The sequence below is a fragment of the Bufo bufo genome, assembly GCF_905171765.1.
Source record: "Bufo bufo chromosome 8 unlocalized genomic scaffold, aBufBuf1.1 SUPER_8_unloc_2, whole genome shotgun sequence".
NCBI lineage: Eukaryota > Metazoa > Chordata > Amphibia > Anura > Bufonidae > Bufo > Bufo bufo.
This window is the reverse complement of record NW_024400010.1, coordinates 74,884-102,323: the sequence shown is the minus strand read 5'-3', so window position 1 is coordinate 102,323 and position 27,440 is coordinate 74,884. Positions and strand designations below refer to the sequence as shown.

At 46.5% G+C, this 27,440-nt stretch overlaps 2 protein-coding genes across 2 annotated transcripts; one reads left to right on the top strand and one right to left on the bottom strand.

Moving 5' to 3' along the window:
• The first annotated feature begins 17,935 nt into the window (after positions 1–17,935).
• On the top strand, positions 17,936–18,334 carry LOC120982989 (histone H2A type 1-like). The gene has a single exon (XM_040413098.1). It carries the CDS (start codon positions 17,936–17,938, stop codon positions 18,326–18,328), a length of 393 nt encoding a protein of 130 aa, XP_040269032.1. The 3' UTR covers positions 18,329–18,334.
• Positions 18,335–19,171: 837 nt separating this feature from the next.
• On the bottom strand, positions 19,172–19,716 carry LOC120982985 (histone H3). The gene has a single exon (XM_040413095.1). It carries the CDS (start codon positions 19,708–19,710, stop codon positions 19,300–19,302), a length of 411 nt encoding a protein of 136 aa, XP_040269029.1. The 5' UTR covers positions 19,711–19,716; the 3' UTR covers positions 19,172–19,299.
• Positions 19,717–27,440: the final 7,724 nt, after the last annotated feature.

The following is a 27,440-nucleotide window of genomic DNA, read 5'->3' as shown; positions in this document are numbered from 1 at the left end:
TATATATACTACAGAGGACAGTATACTGTATATATATACTACAGAGGACAGTATACTGTATATATATACTACAGAGGACAGTATACTGTATATATATACTACAGAGGACAGTATACTGTATATATACTACAGAGGACAGTATACTGTGTATATACTACAGAGGACAGTATACTGTATATATATACTACAGAGGACAGTATACTGTATATATACTACAGAGGACAGTATACTGTATATACACTACAGAGGACAGTATACTGTATATATATACTACAGAGGACAGTATACTGTATATATACTACAGAGGACAGTATACTGTATATATACTACAGAGGACAGTATACTGTATATATACTACAGAGGACAGTATACTGTATATATACTACAGAGGACAGTATACTGTATATATACTACAGAGGACAGTATACTGTATATATACTACAGAGGACAGTATACTGTATATACACTACAGAGGACAGTATACTGTATATATACTACAGAGGACAGTATACTGTATATATACACACTACAGAGGACAGTATACTGTATACTGTATATATACTACAGAGGACAGTATACTGTATATATACACTACAGGGGACAGTATACTGTATATATACTACAGAGGACAGTATACTGTATATATACTACAGAGGACAGTATACTGTATATATAATATAGAGGACAGTATACTGTATATATATATACTACAGAGGACAGTATACTGTATATATATATATACTACAGAGGACAGTATACTGTATATATACTACAGAGGACAGTATACTGCTACAGAGGGATCTGGATAGATTGGAGGCTTGGGCAGATAAGTGGCAGATGAGGTTTAACACTGATAAATGTAAGGTTATGCACATGGGAAGGAATAATGCAAGTCACCCGTACATACTACATGGTAAAACACTGGGTAACACTGACATGGAAAAGGATCTAGGAATTTTAATAAACAGCATAATAAGCTGCAAAAACCAGTGTCAGGCAGCTGCTGCCAAAGCCAATAGGATAATGGGTTGTCAAAAGGGGCATAGATGGCGGTGATGAGAACATGGTCCTCCCACTTTACACATCACTGGTCAGACCACACATGGAGGACTGTGTACAGTTCTGGGCTCCAGTGAACAAGGCAGACATAGCAGAGCTGGAGAGGGTCCAGAGGAGGGCAACTAAAGTAATAACCGGAATGGGGCAACTACAGGACCCTGAAAGATCATCAACATTAGGGTTCTTTGATCTTAGATCCTGATCAGTATTGTAGACTACTATCTATTATCCATTTTCTATTTGATATCTTTTACTGTCATCCTCTTATAACTTTTCATGTTATGATATGGAAATGACTCATTTTCAGCAACAATTTGCTTTATGGTTGGTATGTCTGCACCTAGTAGACGCTGATTGCGTCTGCTGGTTGCAGGATGTATTAAAATTATTGGCAAAGATACAATCGGTGTCTCTATATACTCCTATAGCTGTAAATAAAGGGCATGTGAAAAAGAGCATTGGATTTAAGAATTACCAAGACCGCTTACAAAGCAGCAACTTGATCGATCACCACATAGGTCATTTTGACAAATAACTACTGTCTCACCATTATGATGCCATCCATTCCATTGTAAACCTCTAATGGTGAGATTTATAAAGCTTAAATACATATACTCTAGTGAAAACATATAATTCACATGCCTCTCTCCCGTTAACACGGGTCTACGGAGCCAGATTGGGAATCACTTGTGTATTTCTTCTACATGGGAAGGACGACCACCATTCTTGGACGTCTTTCTATCTGTAGAAGATCAAGGTCCATTCTAAAATCTGATATAAGTTTATATTACATAAGACCTACAATTGTTGATATGTCAGAATTAACTGACCCTTTTGCTGTTCTTTTTGTTTTTGTTCATATTTTTTACCAGGTTGTTCTCAGGAGACCTAGCTGAAAAGATTATTTACATATCCAACTCCCAACATCATGGCAAACGTAACTGCATCCTCCTTCAACGTTAGAGGCTTCAACTCACCTCAAAAGAGATCTCAGGTACTCTCTCTTCTGAGGAAGAGCAAAGCAGACATTTGCTTTCTTCAGGAGACCCACTTAAAGTCTGGCAGGATCCCTACCTTACCTCATACGTTTTATAATAAATGGCTTCACTCCACATACACAAAAGCAGCGAGAGGAGTTAGTATAGCGATAGCTAAACACATCCCCTTTGAACCCATACTGACACTATCTGATACGGAGGGAAGATACATGTTTGCCAAAGGTAAAATTGGCCATACCCTAGTATCCCTAGCGAGCATTTATGCTCCGAACAAAAAACAATACTCATGGCTTAAAGATACACTTAACAAATTTCAGACCTTTGCTGAAGGTTTGATGCTAATAGGAGGTGATTTGAATATATCCTTGAATCCAACTATGGATACTTCCAAAGGGACCTCAGCGATATCACAAAAAACATTAGGAAACATTCAAAAGCTATTGAGTAAAAATCATTTAATTGACACATGGAGAACCCTTAATCCCTCCACTAAAGATTACACCTACTTCTCACTAATTCACCATTCTTTCCAAAGAATAGACTACATTTTCACTTCAGATAAATACCTAAATTCCCTTAAGAAAGCTGATATAGGATCCATAACTGTTTCAGGTCACGCTCCAGTCTCTGCACACATGTCCTTTCCCTCCCTTCCAGTGAGAGAATGGACCTGGAGGCTAAATGAGACTTGACTCAGATAGTTCTTTAGCTGATATTTCTAAAAAGCTAGCTTTGTACTTTCAAGACAATAAACCTTCTGACACCTCCCAGACCATAGTCTGGGAAGCACACAAAGCCTTCATTAGAGGGGAGCTCATAGCATTAGGTACAAAAGTTCAGAAAGACAGACAGAAGATGCTAAACTCTCTACTAACACAAATAGCTGCTCTAGAAGCTATCCAAAAACAGTCAAAAGAGAGAATTATGCAAGATGACTTAACTGCGCTGCGACACAAATGAAAGGACTTAATATTAGATGAGCTAAAGCATATCAGTATGCACAATTCAAATACTATGCGCACGGAGACAGAGGTAGTAAGCTGACATCCCACTTAATTAATAAGAGAAAAGAGGCCCAATTTATTAAAAGCATTAAAACCCATTCTAACATTTTAACTAAGGACACAAAGGACATACCGTATTTATCGGCGTATAACACGCACAGGCGTATAACACGCACCTTAATTTTAAGAGGGAAATTTCAGGAAAAAAATTAAAATGCTGTATGGGGGCGGGGGCCACAGGGAGAAGTTATACTGTATGGGGGCAGGGGCCACAGGGTGACATTATACTGTGCGGGGGCAGCCGCTTGGTGACGTTATACTGTATGGGCCACTAGGGCAGCCCCAAGGTGACGTTATACTGTATGGGGGCAAGAGGGAGACGTTAGTATGGGGAAGTCCCCGTCCACCCCCTATTCATGGAGGGTGAGTGGCTGGAAGTTGGAACCTGGCAGCACTCCTATTGACACTTCAATGCCAGGGAGAAGAAGCAGAGCGGCAGCCTGACAGCAGAGCATAGCTGACCCAGAGCAGTCACCACACACACTACCTGCTGGGCTATCTATCACGGCACAGGCTGCCACCATGTCAGGAGCTCCTACTACAGCCGCTGACTAACTTGTGCCTCCGCTGGGAGATGACTTCCGGCCCGCGGCTCCCGACTTCCGGCCTGCACAGGAGCGCTGATAACACTGCGGTAAGCAGCCCGGACTTGCTGCACCGGGCTGTGTATTAGAGGAAAACCCGGCGCAACCCTGGCCCTGCTACCTGCCCGCAGGGCTAAGCTGCCTGCACAAACTACCTGCCCGGCGCCCGGAACTGCATGTCCCGGGCGTCGGGCGATAGGAATTCCACACCCCTGTAACATTATATCGGCGTATAACACGCATACATCATTTGCCCCCTATTTTCAGGGGGAAAAAGTGCGTGTTATACGCCGATAAATACGGTAGCTACTGAGTTTAGCTATTTCTATAGCCAATTATATAACCTCCCTGCAGACCCGCAAACAAACACAAATCAAAAGAAAATTGATGAATTCCTCTCTAAACTTAACTTACCCACCATCCCTGAAGCAGATAACCTATCTTTACTAGCTCCTATAACTACAGAGGAAATCTCAGACATCATAAGATCCCTTCCAAATGGGAAAGCACCAGGACCAGATGGGCTTCCCGCTGGATACTATAAAAAACTTTTGCCAGTACTACTCCCTCACATTACAAATTGGTGTGGGGCCTTGATGTTGGGCGCTTCCCCCCCGAAACAAACCCTAGAAGCCAATATTACAATAATAGCGAAAGAGGGAAAAAATGTAACAGAATGCGGCAGTTACAGACCCATTTCTCTCCTTAACCTGGACGTAAAGATTTGGGCAAAGATTTTAGCGAACAGATTAAATAAAATTGTCCAAAAATAATCCACCCAGACCAAGCTGGATTTGTGACAGGTAGAGAAGGCAACTTTCACTCCTGCAGAGTTATTCACGCGATCAAATTAGCTAAAGAAAAGAAAGGCCCTCTCATTCTCCTCAGTACAGATGCAGAGAAGGCATTTGATCGTGTGAACTGGTTGTATATGCAAAGAGCTCTGCATAGGTTTGGAATTCCACCCTCCTTCATCGGTGCGATTATGACCCTTTATCAACTTCCAAGTGCTAGAGTAAGGGTTAATGGCATATTATCTAATCCCTTCAACATAAGTAATGGCACTCGTCAGGGCTGTCCACTATCCCCCACCCTTTTCATCATCACCATGGAAACTCTGCTACAAGCGATAAGAGATGATCCACTGATAAAGGGGATAAAAACTAACCTAAATGAGCATAAATGCGCCGCTTTTGCGGACGATCTTTTACTCCTGATCACAAATCCAATTCAAGCTTTCCCACCGTTAATGTCATTATTCGAACAATTCGGCTCTTTATCAAATTTTAAAATTAATTACTCAAAATCTGAAGCGCTCAACATCTCGGTCCCAACGACACAAATCCAAAACCTAAAATCTTCCTACCCTTTCACATGGCAACAGGAAAAAATTAAATACCTAGGTATTTCCTTAACAAACACACTAACTAACCTATATCATATGAACTACATTCCCCTGCTGAAGAGAATTAGAGACCAATTAACCTCACTATCCCTCCCATATATATCTTGGCTAGGTAGAAAGAACCTCCTGCAAACATACATCATGCCTAAACTATTATACCTTCTACAAATGATACCCATCTACCTTCCACAATCCTTTTTTAAGAAGATACGCTCTATATTTTCATCCTTCCTCTGGAAAGGGAAAAAGCCACGGTTAGCATATGATAAATTAATTAGAGCCCGGCCACATGGAGGTATGGGCCTCCCAGATGCACAAACCTATTATAGAGCGATCCAACTGAGAAGATGGCTACAACTATGCATCCCACATTTAAGAATATTAGGCTCAGACATTGAGCTTCTCACTCTATCTAAGCGCCAATTAACGGGCTTATGGGCCATTGGGAAGCCTAAACCCCCAATAGAAGGACTAACTAGAGGGATTTATTTGGTGTTTAACACCCTATCCAAAAGTGAGCACTTACTCTCTGATCCCCCAAAACTGTTACCTTCCACATTAAGCCCATTTTTGATTTACCCCAACATCCACAATCCCCCTGACTTCTGGAATGCATTCCAAGACCTAAATACAGAGGAACTAATGTCTCAGACGGATACAAATTTAGCAATAGACACATTCTGTGATATCCGCCTAAAACAAGCCAGTTTCCTGGACTTAAAGATATTCAAAGACACATGTTCAAAACTAGGAGATAAATATAGAACAAATAAAGAAAGTACCTGGTTCGAAAAACTTATTCAAGGACAAACTTCAACTAAACGTGCGGTTTCTAATATTTATAGGAACTTGTTGAGTTTACAGAAAGTTAGTAAACCTGCATACATCTCTCAATGGGAGAAGGAACTGGGGACAACATTTAATGCAGCGGAGATTGACCAGATTCATCTAAGATCCCATGGATTCTCTAGATGCGCAAAAATACAAGAACATTCCTACAAAACGATGGTCAGATGGTACAATGATCCCAGCAAACTCCATATGATGGGCTTATCAATAACAAATACATGCTGGCGCTGTTCAAGAGATACGGGCACTCTAGGCCACATATTCTGGTTCTGCCCATTGATTACCAATTTCTGGTCCTCTATTGAAGCCAAAATAAACCAAATATGTGGTACCTCCCTCCAACTCACCCCTACCTCAGTTCTATTATGGCTACCATCCAAAAGCTGGTCTCCTAAACCTTTTGACCTTCCCACTTGGTTTGTTCAAGCAGCTAGGTCCTTAATCCCACTGCATTGGCTTGACCCAACCCCTCCTTCCGTCCACCAATGGGAACTAAAAGTAGACCAACTATATCTCATGGAAGAGCTAAGTAGCTGGGCTAATAGGTCCCATTCTAAATTCCTAGACTTATGGAAACCCTGGATTAAATATAAGAAAACTTGAATAACTATAAAATCGACGGAGTTGCCTCTAACCTTTAACCTTTAAACATAAAAACTATACTTTAGTAAGATATGACGAGCTGTACTGAGAACAACCTATGTTACTTATTTACACTTTTGTGTTAAGTTTTGTACGACTCGGAGGATTTCCTAACCCTCTGTGGGGTACTTATTGTTTGTTTGTTTGTTTTGTGTGTGATGTTAAACACCTCTTACTGCCTGTCAATCATCATACGAAGTTAAATGCTAGACTTGAGATGCTGTAAGACTAGACAAAGCAGCTAGAGAAATGTATGCCGCATTTATAAACATTGCCTTAACTAAAAGCTTTGACATGTTTATGTTAACCCTATACTCTGTCAATATTTACAAACATGTAAGAAGTGAATCTATGTATAAATATATCAGGGGTCAGTACAGAGATCACTCCCATCATCTATTTATCCCCAGGACTGTGACTGTGACGAGTAGAGTTGAGCGAACACCTGGATGTTCGGGTTCGAGAAGTTCGGCCGAACTTCCCGAAAATGTTCGGGTTCGGGATCCGAACCCGACCCGAACTTCGTCCCGAACCCGAACCCCATTGAAGTCAATGGGGACCCGAACTTTTTGGCACTAAAAAGGCTGTAAAACAGCCCAGAAAAGGGCTAGAGGGCTGCAAAAGGCAGCAACATGTAGTTAAATCCCCTGCAAACAAATGTGGATAGGGAAATGAATTAAAATTAAAATAAAATAAATAAAAATTTACCAATATCAATTGGAGAGAGGTCCCATAGCAGAGAATCTGGCTTCATGTCAGCACAGAATCAGTCTTCATCTCATAGCAGAGAATCAGGCTTCACGTCACCCACCACTGGAACAGGCCACTGTCACATATTTAGGCCCCGGCACCCAGGCAGAGGAGAGAGGTCCCATAGCAGAGAATCTGGCCTTATGTCAGCGCAGAATCTGTCTTCATGTCATAGCAGAGAATCAGGCTTCACGTCACCCACCACTGGAACAGGCCACTGTCACACATTTAGGCCCAGGCAGAGGAGAGAGGTCCCATAACAGAGAATCTGGCTTCACATCAGCAGAGAATCAGTCTTCATGTCATAGCAGAGAATCAGGCTTCACGTCACCCACCCTTGGAACAGGCCACTGTCACACATTTAGGCCCCAGCACCCAGACAGAGGAGAGAGGTCCCATAGCAGAGAATCTGGCCTTATGTCAGCGCAGAATCAGGCTTCACGTCACCCACCACTGGAACAGGCCACTGTCACACATTTAGGCCCAGGCAGAGGAGAGAGGTCCCATAACAGAGAATCTGGCTTCACGTCAGCAGAGAATCAGTCTTCATGTCATAGCAGAGAATCAGGCTTCACGTCACCCACCCTTGGAACAGGCCACTGTCACATATTTAGGCCCCGGCACCCAGGCAGAGGAGAGAGGTCCCGTAACAGAGAATCTGGCTTCATGTCATAGCAGAGAATCAGGCTTCATGTCACCCAACACTGGAACAGTCCACTCTTGTCCTTCTTCAAGGCCAAGGCTGTCTGCCTCCGTTCCTGCCTCCTCTCTTGTTCTCACAAGCTTCACTCGGGTGGCGTGGATCCAAGTTGGAGACTGTTCAGTCAGCACGGCTGTTCTGGTTACTGCAACCACGGCAGTGGGTAGGCCATATGCGAAGTCACCTTGGGATTTTCCTTTCTTCAGTGTTTTGATCACTACCTCATCCCCCATAATATATGGTTAAGGGGAGGTAGTTATAAATGTCTAATCTGCACAAGGGATGGACAGGTCCTGTGGGATCCAGGCCTGGTACATTTTTATGAACGTCAGCTTGTCCACATTGGCTGTAGACAGGCGGCTGCGTTTGTCTGTAATGACGCCCCCTGCCGTGCTGAATACACGTTCAGACAAAACGCTGGCCGCCGGGCAGGCCAGCACCTCCAAGGCATAAAAGGCTAGCTCTGGCCACGTGGACAATTTGGAGACCCAGAAGTTGAATGGGGCCGAACCATCAGTCAGTACGTGGAGGGGTGTGCACAGGTACTGTTCCACCATGTTAGTGAAATGTTGCCTCCTGCTAACACGTTCCGTATCAGGTGGTGGTGCAGTTAGCTGTGGCGTGGTGACAAAACTTTTCCACATCTCTGCCGTGCTAACCCTGCCCTCAGAGGAGCTGGCCGTGACACAGCTGCGTTGGCGACCTCTTGCTCCTCCTCTGCCTTCGCCTTGGGCTTCCACTGGTTCCCCTGTGACATTTGGGAATGCTCTCAGTAGCGCGTCTACCAACGTGCGCTTGTACTCGCGCATCTTCCTATCACGCTCCAGTGCAGGAAGTAAGGTGGGCACATTGTCTTTGTACCGGGGATCCAGCAGGGTGGCAACCCAGTAGTCCGCACACGTTAAAATGTGGGCAACTCTGCTGTCGTTGCGCAGACACTGCAGCATGTAGTCGCTCATGTGTGCCAGGCTGCCCAGAGGTAAGGACAAGCTGTCCTCTGTGGGAGGCGTATCGTCATCGTCCTGTGTTTCCCCCCAGCCACGCACCAGTGGTGGGCCCGAGCTGCTTTGGGTGCCACCCCGCTGTGAACATGCTTCATCCTCATCCTCCTCCTCCTCATCCTCGTCCTCCAGTAGTGGGCCCTGTCTGGCCACATTTGTACCTGGCCTCTGCTGTCGCAAAAAACCTCCCTCTGAGTCACTTCGAAGAGACTGGCCTGAAAGTGCTAAAAATGACCCCTCTTCCTCCTCTTCCTCCTGGGCCACCTCCTCTTCCATCATCGCCCTAAGTGTTTTCTCAAGGAGACATAGAAGTGGGATAGTAACGCTGATAACGGCGTCATCGCCACTGGCCATGTTGGTGGAGTACTCGAAACAGCGCAACGAGGAACACAGGTCTCGCATGGAGGCCCAGTCATTGGTGGTGAAGTGTGTCTGATCCGCAGTGCGACTGACCCGTGCGTGCTGCAGCTGAAACTCCACTATGGCCTGCTGCTGCTCGCACAGTCTGTCCAGCATGTGCAAGGTGGAGTTCCACCTGGTGGGCACGTCGCATATGAGGCGGTGAGCGGGAAGGCCGAAGTTACGCTGCAGCGCTGACAGGCGAGCAGCGGCAGGGTGAGAACGCCGGAAGCGCGAACAGACGGCCCGCACTTTATGCAGCAGCTCTGACATGTCGGGGTAATTGTGAATGAACTTCTGCACCACCAAATTCAGCACATGCGCCAGGCAAGGGATGTGCGTCAAACCGGCTAGTCCCAGAGCTGCAACGAGATTTCGCCCATTATCGCACACCACCAGGCCGGGCTTGAGGCTCACCGGCAGCAACCACTCGTCGGTCTGTTGTTCTATACCCCGCCACAACTCCTGTGCGGTGTGGGGCCTGTCCCCCAAACATATGAGTTTCAGAACGGCCTGCTGACGTTTACCCCGGGCTGTGCTGAAGTTGGTGGTGAAGGTGTGTGGCTGACTGGATGAGCAGGTGGAAGAAGAGGAGGAGGAAGCTGAGTAGGAGGAGGAGGAGACAGGAGGCAAAGAATGTTCCCCTGCGATCCTTGGCGGCGGAAGGACGTGCGCCAAACAGCTCTCCGCCTGGGGCCCAGCCGCCACTACATTTACCCAGTGTGCAGTTAGGGAGATATAGCGTCCCTGGCCGTGCTTACTGGTCCACGTATCTGTGGTTAGGTGGACCTTGCCACAGATGGCGTTGCGCAGTGCACACTTGATTTTATCGGACACTTGGTTGTGCAGGGAAGGCACGGCTCTCTTGGAGAAGTAGTGGCGGCTGGGAACAACATACTGTGGGACAGCAAGCGACATGAGCTGTTTGAAGCTGTCTGTGTCCACCAGCCTAAATGACAGCATTTCATAGGCCAGTAGTTTAGAAATGCTGGCATTCAGGGCCAGGGATCGAGGGTGGCTAGGTGGGAATTTACGCTTTCTCTCAAACGCTTTCTCTCAAAGGTTCAGAACGTTAATGCCTCGCTTCAGGCTCTGATGGCACAGCGTGCAAACCACTCGGGTCTTGTCGTCAGCACATTGTTTGAAGAAGTGCCATGCCAGGGAACTCCTTGAAGCTGCCTTTGGGGTGCACGGTCCCAGATGGCGGCGGTCAGTAGCAGGCGGAGTCTCTTGGCGGCGGGTGTTCTGCTTTTGCCCACTGCTCCCTCTTTTGCTACGCTGTTGGCTCGGTCTCACCACTGCCTCTTCCTCCGAACTGTGAAAGTCAGTGGCACGACCTTCATTCCATGTGGGGTCTAGGACCTCATCGTCCCCTGCATCGTCTTCCACCCAGTCTTGATCCCTGACCTCCTGTTCAGTCTGCACACTGCAGAAAGACGCAGCAGTTGGCACCTGTGTTTCGTCATCATCAGAGACGTGCTGAGGTGGTATTCCCATGTCCTCATCATCAGGAAACATAAGTGGTTGTGCGTAGTGCATTCTATCTCTTCCACCGCTGGGGAAGGGCTAGGTGGATGCCCTTGGGAAACCCTGGCAGCAGAGTCTTCAAACAGCATAAGAGACTGCTGCATAACTTGAGGCTCAGACAGTTTCCCTGATATACATGGGGGTGATGTGACAGACCGATGGGCTTGGTTTTCATGCGCCATCTGTGCGCTTTCTGCAGAAGACTGGGTGGGAGATAATGTGAACGTGCTGGATCCACTGTCGGCCACCCAATTGACTAATGCCTGTACCTGCTCAGGCCTTACCATCCTTAGAACGGCATTGGGCCCCACCAAATATCCCTGTAAATTCTGCTGGCTACTGGGACCTGAGGTAGTTGGTTCACTAGGACGTGTGGCTGTGGCAGAACGGCCACGTCCTCTCCCAGCACCAGAGGGTCCACTAACACCACCACGACCATGTCCACGTCCGCGTCCCTTATTAGATGTTTTCATCATTGTTCCCGTTCGCCACAATAAGAAAAATATTATTCGGGCCAATGTATTGAATTCAAATTCAGGCCTTTTTTTACAGACACCTAACACTATCTGGCTATCTATTTAGGTACCGTATTACACTAATACAGGCACAGCAGTAATGACAGATTTAGCTGAATATAAATGTGAGGCCTAGTATTTAGGCGCTGGGTGACAGGTATACGTTTACGGACAGAATTAGACTTGGAAATACACGGTAGCGTGTGTGTGAAGTTCTATGGATAGATTTAAATATCCACACTATTGATGGTTAAATGCACTTGGTGGCAGCTTGTGCTGGCGCACCACAAGCCACAAAATGGCCGCCGATCACCCCAGAAAAAAAGTGACTGAAAAACGCTCTGGGCAGCCTAAAAACACTGAGCAATTGAATAGCAGCAGTTCAATGATCCACAGCTGTAGATCGATCACTGAATGAAGTCTTTTGGAGGAGTTAATCTGCCTAATCTCGCCCTAACGTCACAGCTGCAACCTCTCCCTACACTTGTATCAGCAGAGTGACGTGCAGCGCTATGTGACCCAAGCTTATATAGAGGCTGGGTCACATGCTGCACTGGCCAATCACAGCCATGCCAATAGTAGTCATGGCTGTGATGGCCTCTTGGGGCAAGTAGTATGACGCTTGTTGATTGGCTGCTGTGCAACCTTTCAAAAAGCACCAAGAAAGCGCCGAACACCGAACCCGAACTTTTACGAAAATGTTCGGGTCCTTGTCACGGACACCCCAAAATTCGGTACGAACCCGAACTATACAGTTCGGGTTTGCTCATCCCTAGTTAGAACGTAAGGGAATCGTTAATTTCTAACGATAATTTGTTTTCCCTTAGTCCTAACAGTGGCACAGAAATTTCCCCCCCTTTTTTAGTAATTGTGGTTATTTTAGTCTACTTGTAATTACACGATGTCCGGAGGGTCACTCCCCTCTTTATTGGGGGCAGGGAGGGCGTGTATATGTCAGTTTTTTATTATTTCATTAAAACTTCCAGCTGTCCTAACCAGTCCACAGGGGCAGAATACCCCATCTGTGCCACTGTTAGGACTAAGGGAAAACAAATTATCGTTAGAAATTAGTGATTTTATATACACAGCTGAGATGGTTATGCTGTTTTATTACTGAATGTTATTATCACTTTAGAACACGATTGGGTGAATATGTAAGGGGGGGATGTGACCTTTCTGGGGGACAACCCCTCAACCAATCCGGATTGAATGTTACACCTATATAAGTATTGAGCTTCACTTGTAAACCACATGTAGCTGAGAAAGACCTGGGTGTCCAGACGTTGCTGTATCCTTTCAGTGTGATTAAACGCTAAGCTTTGATTCAAGAACAAGAGGGCCGCGACTTTTCTGAAGTTTTTTCTACGTTTGAGGGGTCCCTGAGGCCGGGAGCTGACGCCACGAGCAGCGCCGCCATACCACGGACTATGTGTTCCAGGAAGTGGTGCTGTCCTATTCCATTTATTATGTGGAGCCCTCGGGAAGCACTAGGAGCATCCATCAACGGAGGTACCCAGTCGGGGTGATAGGAGATCCGTTACAATACTATACTATACTATGCTGCACAATACTATACTGTACTATACTGTGCTGTACTATACTGCACTATACTATGCTGTGCTGTACTATACTATACTGTACTATACTGTACTATAATATACTGTGCTGTACTATACTGTACTATAATATACTGTCCTATACTATAATATACTGTGCTGTACTATACTGTACTATACTGTACTATACTGTACTATACTGTGCTGTACTGTACTATACTGTGCTGTACTGTACTATACTATACTATGCTGTACTGTACTATACTGTGCTGTACTGTACTATACTGTGCTGTACTATACTATACTGTACTATACTGTACTATACTGTGCTGTACTATACTGTACTATGCTGTGCTGTACTGTACTATACTATGCTGTACTGTACTATACTGTGCTGTACTATACTATACTGTACTATACTGTGCTGTACTATACTGTACTATACTGTGCTGTACTATACTGTACTATGCTGTACTATACTGTGCTGTACTATAATATACTGTACTATACTGTGCTGTACTATACTATACTATAATATACTATACTGTGCTATACTATACTGTACTATGCTGTACTATAATATACTGTACTATACTGTGCTGTACTATAATATACTGTACTATACTGTACTATACTATACTGTGCCGTACTATACTGTGCTGTACTATACTATGCTGTGCTGTACTATACTGTGCTGTACTATACTGTGCTGTACTATACTGTACTATACTGTGCTGTACTATACTATGCTGCACTATACTGTGCTGTACTATACTGTGCTGTACTATACTGTACTATACTATGCTGTACTATACTGTGCTATAATATACTATACTATACTGTACTATACTGTGCTGTACTATACTGTACTATACTGTGCTGTACTATACTATGCTGCACTATACTGTGCTGTACTATACTGTGCTGTACTATACTGTACTATACTATGCTGTACTATACTGTGCTATAATATACTGTACTATACTGTGCTGTACTATACTGTACTATACTATGCTTTGCTGTACTATACTGTGCTGTACTATACTTTACTATACTATGCTGTACTATACTGTGCTATAATATACTGTACTATACTATACTGTACTATACTGTGCTGTACTATACTGTACTATACTATGCTTTGCTGTACTATACTGTGCTGTACTATACTGTACTGTACTGTGCTGTACTATACTGTACTATACTATGCTGTACTATACTGTGCTATAATATACTGTACTATACTATACTGTACTATACTGTGCTGTACTATACTGTACTATACTATACTGTGCTGTACTATAATATACTGTACTATAATATACTGTGCTGTACTATAATATACTGTACTATACTATGCTGTACTATACTGTACTGTACTATACTATGCTGTACTATACTATTATATACTGTACTGTACTATACTGTACTATGCTGTGCTGTACTATACTGTGCTGTATTATACTGTGCTGTATTATACTGTACTGTACTGTGCTGTACTATACTGTGCTGTACTGTATTATGATATACTGTGCTGTACTATACTGTACTGTACTATACTGTACTATAATATACTGTACTATACTATGCTGTACTATAATATACTGTGCTATAATATAATGTACTGTACTATACTATGCAGTACTATAATATACTGTACTATAATATACTATACTGTGCTGTACTATAATATACTGTACTATACTGAACTATAATATACTGTACTATACTGTGCTATAATATACTGTACTATACTATGCTGTACTATAATATACTGTGCTATAATATAATGTACTGTACTATACTATGCAGTACTATAATATACTGTACTATAATATACTATACTGTGCTGTACTATAATATACTGTACTATACTGAACTATAATATACTGTACTATACTATAATATACTGTGCTGTACTATACTGTACTATAATATACTGTACTGTACTATAATATACTGTACTATACTGTGCTGTACTATAATATACTATGCTGTACTATACGATACTGTACTGTCCTGTACTATAATATACTGTACTATGATGTACTATACTGTGTTGTACTATACTATGCTGTACTATAATATACTGTGCTGTACTATAATATACTGTGCTATACTATACTGTACTATACTATGCTGTGCTATACAATACTGTACTATAATATAATGTACTGTACTATAATATACAATAATGTGCTGTACTATACTGTGCTATACTGTGCTGTACTATAATATACTGTACTATACTGAACTATAATATACTGCACTATACTGTACTATAATATACTGTACTATACTGTGCTGTACTACACTATAGTATACTGTGCTATACTATACTATAATATACTGTACTATAATATACTGTACTATACTATACTGTCCTATACTATACTGTACTATTATATACTGTACTATACTATGCTGTACTATAATATACTGTGCTATAATATAATGTACTGTACTATACTATGCAGTACTATAATATACTGTACTATAATATACTATACTGTGCTGTACTATAATATACTGTACTATACTGTGCTGTACTACACTATAGTATACTGTGCTATACTATACTATAATATACTGTACTATAATATACTGTACTATACTATACTGTCCTATACTATACTGTACTATAATATACTGTACTATACTATGCTGTACTATAATATACTGTGCTATAATATAATGTACTGTACTATACTATGCAGTACTATAATATACTGTACTATAATATACTATACTGTGCTGTACTATAATATACTGTACTATACTGAACTATAATATACTGTACTATACTGTGCTATAATATACTGTACTATACTATGCTGTACTATAATATACTGTGCTATAATATAATGTACTGTACTATACTATGCAGTACTATAATATACTGTACTATTATATACTATACTGTGCTGTACTATAATATACTGTACTATACTGAACTATAATATACTGTACTATACTATAATATACTGTGCTGTACTATACTGTACTATAATATACTGTACTATACTGTGCTGTACTATAATATACTGTACTATACTGTGCTGTACTATAATATACTATGCTGTACTATACGATACTGTACTGTCCTGTACTATAATATACTGTACTATGATGTACTATACTGTGTTGTACTATACTATGCTGTACTATAATATACTGTGCTGTACTATACTGTACTATACTATGCTGTGCTATACAATACTGTACTATAATATAATGTACTGTACTATAATATACAATAATGTGCTGTACTATACTGTGCTATACTGTGCTGTACTATACTGTGCTGTACTATACTGTACTATAATATACTGTACTATACTGTACTATAATATACTGTACTATGCTGTGCTATAATATACTGTACTATACTGTGCTGTACTACACTATACTGTACTATAATATACTGTACTATAATATACTGTACTATAATATACTGTACTATGCTGTACTATAATATACTGTTCTATAATATACTGTACTATAATATACTGTACTATGCTGTGCTATAATATACTGTACTATACTGTGCTGTACTACACTATAGTATACTGTGCTATACTATACTATACTGTACTATAATATACTATAATATACTGTGCTGTAATATACTGTTCTATAATATACTGTTCTATACTATACTGTACTATACCGTGCTGCACTATACTATACAATACTGTCCTGTACTATACTGTACTATAATATACTGTACTATAGAATGAGGGGAGTAGTGATTGGACACTTGAGGATGGGGGGAGTAGTGATTGGACACTTGAGGATGGGGGGAGTAGTGATTGGACACTTGAGGAGGAGGAGGAGGTAGTGAAGGACGCGCGGCTGGATGGGTCCACAGAGCCGGGCACTCGGGGATACACCGGCGCTATGGGGGCGTGTCCTCACAAGCCTTTCCAGGTTATCTGCTCCCTCATTGGCTGCAGGATTTGGCGCTGAAAACCGGGTTTGGATTCGGCCAATCACAGAGGAGTTCTCCTGCGCCATCCGGGTATAAGAAGTGAACTTGTACCTTGGCTTTTGAAATTCCCGCTCAATTACCGCCCGGTTAGAATTCAGCGGCCGTGGACAAGCTCCGCCCCCCGACTCTTCTGAATGAATAGATGTGAGCCCCGCCCCTCCTGTTGCTCCGCCCCCGCATCGCTGAATGGATGGATGTGAGCCCCGCCCCTCCTGCTCTCTCTCCTCCCCCCGCCCCTGCTCTTCTCAGAGCCCCCACCTTCTCTAGGACGGAGCTGCCGCATTGTGTGAATACATGGAAGCCTCATGTCCGAGGCGGATTATTCCCTCATTATAGACCACTGATCGGGAGGATGGGGGAGTAGTGATCGTATACTCGGGAGGATGGGGGGAGTAGTGATCGGCCAAAGAGAAGGATGGGGGAGTAGTGATCGTATACTCGGGAGGATGAGGGGAGTAGTGATCAGACAGTGAGGAGGATGGGGGAGTAGTGATCGGCCAGAGAGAAGGATGGGAGGGGGGAGTAGTGATCGGCCAGTGAGGAGGATGGGAGGGGGGAGTAGTGATCGGCCAGAGAGGAGGATGGGGGGAGTAGTGATTGGACACTGAGGAGGATGGGGGAGTAGTGATTGGACACTTGAGGAGGAGGAGGAGGTAGTGAAGGACGAGCGGCTGGATGGATCCACAGAGCCGGGCACTCGGGGATACACCGGCGCTATGGGGGCGTGTCCTCACAAGCCTTTCCAGGTTATCTGCTCCCTCATTGGCTGCAGGATTTGGCGCTGAAAACTGGGTTTGGATTCGGCCAATCACAGAGGAGTTCTCCTGCGCCATCCGGTATAAGAAGTGACGGGCGGAGCGGGGCTGTCAGTCTCATCTGTACAGAGAAGAGGACGATGTCTGGACGCGGCAAACAAGGAGGCAAAGTCCGGGCTAAGGCCAAGACCCGCTCCTCCCGGGCAGGGCTCCAGTTCCCGGTCGGCCGAGTGCACAGGCTCCTCCGCAAGGGCAACTACGCCCAGAGGGTGGGCGCCGGCGCTCCCGTCTACTTGGCCGCTGTGCTCGAGTATCTCACCGCCGAGATCCTGGAGCTGGCCGGCAATGCCGCCCGCGACAACAAGAAGACCCGCATCATCCCCCGCCACCTGCAGCTGGCCGTGCGCAACGACGAGGAGCTCAACAAGCTGCTGGGCGGCGTCACCATCGCCCAGGGAGGCGTCCTGCCCAACATCCAGGCCGTGCTGCTGCCCAAGAAGACCGAGAGCACCAAGTCGGCCAAGAGCAAGTGAGCCCGGCTCTGCTGCTGCTGCTGCTGTGCCCCCCGGAACCAAAGGCTCTTCTAAGAGCCCCCCACATGGTCTGTACGACTGAGCTGGCGATGCCGCTGATCTCCGCTGTGCAGGAGGCGTCACACAGGGGCACTTACCGCTCCTGACTAGAGGTGGGGAGTTTGGATCTTTGGCTTCAGTTGGTGACAAGTGACCCGGAGCCGGATAGGTAATAAGTGTCCGATCAGTGGTGACCGGACTGAGGACTAGGAAGGGGGGGCTGGGGGCCTGATCTGGGCATTATACTGAGTGGGGGGCTGGGGGCACTGATCTGGGGATTATACTGAGTGGGGGGCTGGGGGCCCTGATCCGGGCATTATACTGAGTGGGGGGCGCTGCTGGGGGCGTTCTATTCTATGGACAGCACTGCGGGGGCTTTATACTGCTGCAGCCGGTCAGAGACTCCGTGTATTGTTCTAGAAGTCGGATCATTGGATTCTTAGCCTCAGTGCACGACTCCCTGGACCGTGTGCGCCTTCGCTCTGATTGGCTGCTGGCCTCCCCTCCTCCGACATGAATCGGACATCACCGCTCCTGACCTGCTGCGAGTCCGGGCAGACATTGCTGCTGTAGAGGGTTTGGCCGCTGAATTCTAACCGGACTGTAATTGAGCGGGAATTTCAAAAGCCAGAGATCAGCCAATCACTGTAAAGCACTTGTCCTATAGCTCCGCCCCCAGCCGCGCTGAGTGGAGATGGCGGGGGGCAGGGAGGATGGAGGCGGTTATCGGTCACGTTCAGCGAGTCCCTGATAGACGGGGGGAGATACAGAGAGCGCTTTTAGAATAAAGAAACTGCTCTTACTAATTAGAGCGCTGAAAGGGTTAACCCGCCTCCTGTGAGCAGAGGTGGAGGATGAAGGGCGGAGTGGAGCTCGTCTCTGGAGGAGGTGGCGGCTCTGAGAAGAGCCTTTGTTGGGTGCGGGGCGCAGATCTAAGCCCTCTCCCCTCGGATCCTGCGGGCCAGCTGGATATCCTTGGGCATGATGGTGACCCGCTTGGCGTGGATGGCGCAGAGGTTGGTGTCCTCGAAGAGCCCGACCAGGTAAGCCTCGCTGGCCTCCTGCAGGGCCATGACGGCCGAGCTCTGGAAGCGAAGGTCGGTCTTGAAGTCCTGGGCGATCTCTCTCACCAGGCGCTGGAAGGGCAGCTTCCGGATGAGCAGCTCGGTGGACTTCTGGTAGCGCCGGATCTCCCGGAGAGCGACGGTCCCGGGCCGGTAGCGGTGAGGCTTCTTGACTCCGCCAGTGGCGGGGGCGCTCTTCCTGGCGGCCTTAGTGGCCAGCTGCTTGCGGGGAGCTTTCCCGCCGGTGGACTTACGGGCTGTCTGCTTGGTTCTGGCCATGGCTCTGCAGAGATCTGTACACAGCAAGAGAGTGAGGTGAGGAACGGACCGTGCAGATCATTTATACTCCCGGCCTCGTCCTCATTGGCTCATGTAAACCACACCCCTACATCCCTATTGGTTTATTCGTACAATGATGTGCCCGCCAATCATCGTTCACAAGAGGCGGAGCCCATCCTATCGGCCAGTCCCAGCTGATGGGCGTGTCTCCAGGTAATAAGCCCCTCCTACATGAAGCGGGAGGTCAGTCTCTTCCCACCGCCTCCTCCTCAGACGAGCTCCACTCCGCCCTTCTGCCCTCGTTCTCCGCTCACAGCGGGCGGGGGCTCCGGCTCCTCTGCGGGCAGGAATAGGGGGCGGGTTAACCCTGTCAGCGCCGCTCTCTTCAGTCTATCAGGGCCTCGCTGCTCGGCTGATAACCGCCCCTCACTGCGCCCCGCCCCCTGCTGGTAGTGATGCCGCCGCTGAGTGTACTGTGCGTGCAGGGGGGTCGTGCGCTCTATCCCTGGACACCAGCGCAGCGATGGAGCCGCTCTTCTCCGCACAGTGAATACGGGACTGTTCTCCCCTTCTCCGGTGGGGGGCGGGAGAAGGCGGCCACTGACGGGTTAATACTGAGCAGGCTATGGGGGCGGAGCTACAGAACAAGTACGTTACAGTGATTGGCTGATCTCTGGCTTTTGAAATTCCCGCTTAGCGGCCGTGGAGGAGCAGTCCATTACACACAGGGGACGAACCCTCTACAGCAGCAATGTCTGCCCTTTCTCGCAGCAGGTCAGGAGCGGCAAGTGCCCCTGTGTGTAATGGACTGCTCCTCCACGGCCGCTGGATTCTGACCGGACTGTAATTGAGCGGGAATTTCAAAAGCCAGAGATCAGCCAATCACTGTAAAGCACTTGTTCTATAGCTCCGCCCCCTTCTCCAGCCCTGCGCTGGTGTCCGGGGATAGAGCGCACGGCGGGGCTCACATCATCCATTAGCAGATCACTACTGCCCTCATCCTCCTCACTGGCTGACCACTACTCCCCTCATCATCCTCAGTACCATATAACTACTTCACTCATTCTCCTCATTGCCCAACTGCTCTCTGGCCGACCACTACTCCCCCCCATCCTCACTGGCCGACCACTACTCCCCCCTTCCTTCTCTCTGGCCGACCACTACTCCCCCCCATCCTCACTGGCCGATCACTACTCCCCCCTCCCTTCCTCCTCTGGCCGATCACTACTCCCCCCATCCTCCCGAGTATGCGATCACTACTCCCCCCATCCTCCCGAGTATACGATCACTACTCCCCCCATCCTCCCGATCAGTGGTCTATAATGAGGGAATAATCCGCCTCAGACATGAGGCTTCCATGTATTCACACAATGCGGCAGCTCCGTCCTAGAGAAGGGGGGGGCTCTGAGAAGAGCGGGGGGCGGAGCAGCAGGAGGGGCGGGGCTCACATCATCCATTCAGATGAGCCGGGGGCGGAGCTTCTCCACGAACGCTGAATTCTAACCGGACGGTAATTGAGCGGGAATTTTAAAAGCCAAGGTACTAGTTCTAGAGCCCCGCCCCCATAGCCTGCTCAGTATTAACCCGTCAGTGGCCGCCTTCTCCCGCTCCCTACCGGAGAAGGGGAGAACAGTCCCGTATTCACTGTGCGGAGAAGAGCGGCAATTGTCCGGCTCTCCGTCCCCTGATGGGCGGGCGGTGTTAACCCCTCAGTGGAATTGTAGCTCCTCCCCGGGAAGATGTGGGCGGCTCTGAGAAGAGCCTTTGTGCTGTGAGGACGGAGGAGGCGGCGGCAGCATTAACCCCCGAAGCCGTAGAGAGTGCGGCCCTGGCGCTTGAGCGCGTAGACCACGTCCATGGCGGTGACGGTCTTCCTCTTGGCGTGCTCGGTGTAGGTGACGGCGTCCCGGATGACGTTCTCCAGGAAGACTTTCAGCACCCCGCGAGTCTCCTCATAGATGAGGCCGGAGATGCGCTTGACGCCTCCCCTGCGAGCTAGGCGGCGGATGGCAGGCTTGGTGATGCCCTGGATGTTATCACGGAGCACCTTCCTGTGCCGCTTGGCGCCGCCTTTCCCGAGCCCTTTCCCTCCTTTACCGCGACCAGACATCTTCTAGGTGTGAGGAGCAGAGAGCAGTGACTGCTCAGCCCAGAGCCCTCCTTTATATGGAGCATGGGCGGACCTGAAAGAGAACTGGGGGCGGGGCTGTTCCTGAACTCCAGGCCCCGCCCTCCAGCTCTGATTGGCTGAGCTCAGAAGTGCTGGTGCTTTTCATTTTCCAGCCTCCATGTTACCAGCCTGTAAATTACATTATATCCTTCGCATTAAAATAAAGTCTCTATATTATATTATCAACCTCCACATTATATTACAGCCTCCATACTACCAGCCTCCACATTCTATTACAGCCTCTGCATTACATTACAGCCTCCACCTTATATTACAGCCTCCATATTACATCTATGTTTCTATTACAGCCTCCATATTACATTATCTTCCTCCACATTATATTTCAGCCTCCATACTACCAGCCTCCACATTCTATTACAGCCTCTGCATTACATCATAGCCCCCACCTTACATTATAGCCTCTACATTACATCTATGTTTCTATTACAGCCTCCATATTACCAGCCTTTACATTACATTACAGCCTCCACATTACATTACCAGGCTCCACATAATATCACAGCCTCCACATTACATTACAGCCTCCATATTATATTACAGCTTCCACATTATATTATCAACCTCAACATTATATTACAGCCTCCCTATTTAAAGCCTCCATATTACATTATAGCCTCCACATTACATCACAGCCTCTATATTATCAACTTCAACATTATATTACAACCTCTATATTTACAGCATCTTCATTATATTACAGCCTCCATATTATTTTATCAACCTCAACAACATATTACATCCTCTACATTACATTATAGCCTCCACATTCTATTACAGCCTAAATATTAACAGCCTCCATGTTACATTACCGGCCTCCACATTATATTACAGCCTCCGTATTACTGTCCTCTACATTACATCACATCCTAAAAATTACATTACAGCCTCCATAATACCATCCTCCACATTACATCACATTATATTACAGCCTTCATATTACCAGCCTATGTATTACATTATAGCCTCCAAATTATATTACAGCCTCCCTTTTTTTTTAGCCTCCACATTACATCACAGCCTCCATAGTATATTGTCAACCTCAACAACATATTACAGCCTCTACATCACATTATAGCCTCCACATTATATTACAGCCTAATTATTGCCAGCCTCCATGTTACATTACCGGCCTCCACATTATATTACAGCCTCCGTATTACCGGCCTCTACATTACAGTCTCTATGTTACATTACCGGCCTCCACATTATATTACAGACTCCATATTACCGTCCTTTACATTACATCACATCCTAAACATTACATTACAGCCTCCATACTACCAGCCTCCACATTACATCACAGCCTCTACATTATATTATAGCCTTCATATTTCCAGCCTATGCATTATATTACAGCCTCCATATTACCAGCCTCCACATTACATCACAGCCTCCATAGTATATTATCAACCTCAACAACATATTACAGCCTCTACATTACATTATAGCCTCCACATTATATTACAGCCTAAATATTACCAGCCGCCACATTACATTACAGCCTCCATGTTACATTACCGGCCTCCATATTATATTACAGCCTCCGTATTACCGGCCTCTACATTTCAGTCTCCATGTTACATTACCGGCCTCCACATTATATTACAGACTCCATATTACCGTCCTCTACATTACATCCTAAACATTACATTACAGCCTCTACATTATATTACAGCCTCCATATTACCAGCCTCCACATTAAATCACAGCCTCCATAGTATATTATCAACCGCAACAACATATTACAGCCTCTACATTACATTACCGGCCTCCACATTATATTACAGCCTCTATATTACCAGCCTCCATGTTACATCACCAGCCTCCACATTATATTACAGCCTCCGTATTACCGGCCTCTACATTACAGTCTCCATGTAATGCATATTTTGCCAATCCCCTGCCCATTGAGATGGGGGGTCACCGTTTGTGGCCTTCATCTACTGGAGGATGGCTGCCAGGGCGACGTTCCTTGGCGCACATTCCTACCAGTGGTGGACAGATGTGGATTAGCGCGTGCGCCGCCGGTGGAGGACCCCGTGCTGCCTATTGAGGAGGAGGCTGAGATGTCTCTTTACGGCATTATTGGAGGACGATGCCTTCTGTGTCTGTAGAGGCTGCAGTCTGTAAGGCTAGCCCAGAGCGCTGACCTCTAGAAGTCCTCCTCCAACAGAACGGTCCCCTGATATCCCGGCACCAGTAGTATGGGAAGCAGACAAAGCCACGGCCAGAGGATAGCTGATCTCCATAGGCAGAGAGACTGTCAGATCCCAGCAGTCCAGCAGGAGACCCACCATCCCTGGCGGCAGCCTCCACCGCTCACAGCTGCCCCGCTGCCATTCTGCTGCAATCTCTACGTCTGTGAAGCCTTCCTTCTCTGCTCATGGAGACAAAGCATCAGAAGCCGCGAGCCGCGCAGTGATGAGCGAGCGCTCGGCCGAGTAGCGCCATGCTCCAGTCTCCTCCCCGCACGTCTGGCGCCTTCTTAGCAGCCAATAACCATGCAGGTAAGTATCGCCATCGGCCATGTTCTCTCCTGGCATCACAGTGACTGGCTGGCCGGAGCGCGTCCTGCTATATGGCCCCCGGTCACGGGGTCGGCTCATTGCCGGTCAGGGAGATCGGGGTCGCACATTACTCTTCTCAAGACCTTTCAAAGACCCAAAAGTCCTTTTAATTGGCAGCAATTTCAAGGGCAGATTTGCACTTTTTATATATTTTTTATTGACACAAACCCCTCTCCATTGTCTCTCCTACTAGAAGGCGTCTGACTTCTGCCGTCTGTGCAGCACCTTCTGTGTATCCGGCAGAGAGCGGAAGAAGAGCCCTGAAAACAGCCGGTTGTGCCCCAGAATCTGACCACATTGCTGCTGTCAGCTGTTTAACCCATTCATCTCCGTGCTCTGCATTAGAATACCGTCTGAGCGCTTCAGGCCATATATTGGGAGAAAGTGAGGATCAGCATAGACACAAATTCCACTGAATCTGCACCCAGTTTTCTTGTCTGCGCCAGAAACGGTTAATGGCCGCGCATTGCATCTCTGCCCCGTCTGAGCGCTTCAGGCCATATATTGGGAGTAACATAGTCCTAGATATAACCGCCATCATACAGCAGTGTCTGCAGATGACAGTAATACTGTCCCGGATCTGTGCCGTGTCATATACCGCCCTGCACCTGAGGACGGTCTGTTGTGGGCAGTAAAAAGTCCGTCAGTATGAAGAAGGCCAGCACTAAGGGACGGGGGAGTGGGCGTTATGCTGATGGTTCAGGCAGAGGTCGTGGCACTGGGCGCAATGACACTGTGCCCGCTGCCGGGCACCAAAAAGAAGTAATAAAACCGCACCCAGCAACTAACCCCTGCAGATCTATGGAGACCATCCTCTCCATACTCAGTCACTTTGGTTCCCTGTCCAGTTTTACAGTGAACCCCTCCAAATCTCAGGTCCTACATATTGGCCTCTCACCCCCTGTTCTCTCGTCCATCCAGAAGAACTCCGCATGTAACTGGCGCACCCAACAACTAACATGTCTTGGGGTGAAGCGCACTCCATGTCTATCTGATTTATATACAATGAAGTACAAACCCCTTCTACTCTCAATGGCCGCCCAGCTGGACTCCTTGGACTTTCCATACCTTTCCTGGTTTGGGAGGAAGAACATCCTCATGTCTCTGGTGGTAATTCCAAGACTAACCTATCTGATGCAAGTACTCCCTATTGAGACCCCCAAAAACTCTTCTATCGCCCTGAGTAAGATGATGCGCAGATCTATATGGCAGGGAGAAGCTCACCTATCTCATTTGACACGCTTACTAAATCTAGAGCTCACGGAGGTATTGCCTGACCCTGAAACTGAAAGCTATCCAACTCTCCAGGGGTGTGGCCTGGGTTAGAAGCCCCTCCCATAAAACATGGCTTCCCCTGGAGAATGCCTTTCTTCACACCCCTGCCCGAGCCCTCCTGCCGGCTGACAGACCACCTCCGTCACCTAGCCTGATACCCAACCCCATGATTGGGAACACATTAAAGGTTGGGGGTGGTTCTCGGCCAGCGGTGGGGCTTTGGCACTACCCGCTCCTCTCTTACTCGTTACAGATGTTTCAGCTCTAGCCCCTAAAGAGTTAAGAGAGAGCTGTCCTATCCCCTTAAGGTACTCCAAGCTCCCCCTATCCGACATTTTGGATTCAGATGGCCGTATACTTCCTGAAGCTGAGCTTCACATGAAGTTGGGACTACCCACTCAAAATCATATGCTTATGCACTTTCTAAGGTCAAAAGCACTTCTTCTTATAAAAAATACCCCTCCCCCGAGAGAAGCTAGCTGGTCTGAGAGGCCGATCGGCAATCTGCTACCCCCTCCCAAAACAGTATGAACAATATACAAGTCACTTAAGACGTCTCCTTCTTGTCCAAAACCCGCTGCAATAGGTCTATGGTTTTCTAAAACAGCAAAAATCTCACCACATAAGATCTCTAGATGCATCCAAGAAAACAGTCACACAATTCTACTCCGCTGGTACAGGACCCCAGACAAGACCTGTCTTTATAGACCAGGATCTCCAGATGTTTGTTGGAGATGCCTCAAAGAAAAGGCTACCTACTTCCACATCTGGTGGTCTTGCGAACCTATCAAGGCCTGGTGGTCTGAAATAGGAAAAGCTAGCAATCAGATTTGCCCTGACCTCTTTCCCCTGCACCCCGGACCTGGTCCTGCTTACTCTGGGGGTAGGAGGAATAAGCTCACATAAGGTTCCTCTCTTCTCTCTACTACTGGCAGCAGCCAGATTGCTTTTGCCCTCCCACTGGCTCTCCTCTGAAACCCCTAAGATAGATCACTGGGTAAATAAGGTCGACCAGATCTCCAGATTTGAGGAAATCTCTCACTGGGAATTAAGGACTAGGTCTCCCTTCCTCCAGATATGGTCACCCTGGAGAAGATATAGAAACTTCTCATGACCCCCCTCTCTACTCCATTCTGCCTCACCTGTGCTGCAGGAACCATGCTTTCACATAGGTCGTACTCTCACTGAAGCAATCCCTCCGAAGATCCCCATGTCTAACTCTTGTTATGGTTGTATTACTGTCTATATGCACTATTTTTCCCACGCACTCCGGTTTACACTGATCATGTTACATATCTATTGCCTTCATGTGTAACTATTATTTGTATGATTTTACATGATATCACTCAATGTATGGCTATCTTTAACTACTTGATAAAACAATAAAAATTGTTAATTAAAAAAAAAAACGTACCCAGCTTCATGTCCAACTAAGCTAGGCGGCGCAGGACAACACTGTCCAAGTCAGACCAGTGCCAACAGTTGGTCGGTTGGCTTGCTGAAGATAATGCTTCCAGTCGTTAAGCATCACCCTCTCTTCCACCAAGTCCAGTCTCTGTAGCCAAGAGTCTGGTCAGCCAACTCCTCGCTCAGATCATCCTTCCTCCCACCATGGAGAGGCCTGCCAAACCAGTGATCCCACACTCGGATATTCCCAGGAGCTCTTTTCAGCTCCACTATTAGATTTGGCCTTCGCG

Bases quoted from the DNA above. Each gene is read 5' to 3' on its own strand.
- LOC120982989 (XM_040413098.1), top strand. From the start codon at position 17,936: ATGTCTGGACGCGGCAAACAAGGAGGCAAAGTCCGGGCTAAGGCCAAG.
- LOC120982985 (XM_040413095.1), bottom strand. From the start codon at position 19,710: ATGGCCAGAACCAAGCAGACAGCCCGTAAGTCCACCGGCGGGAAAGCT.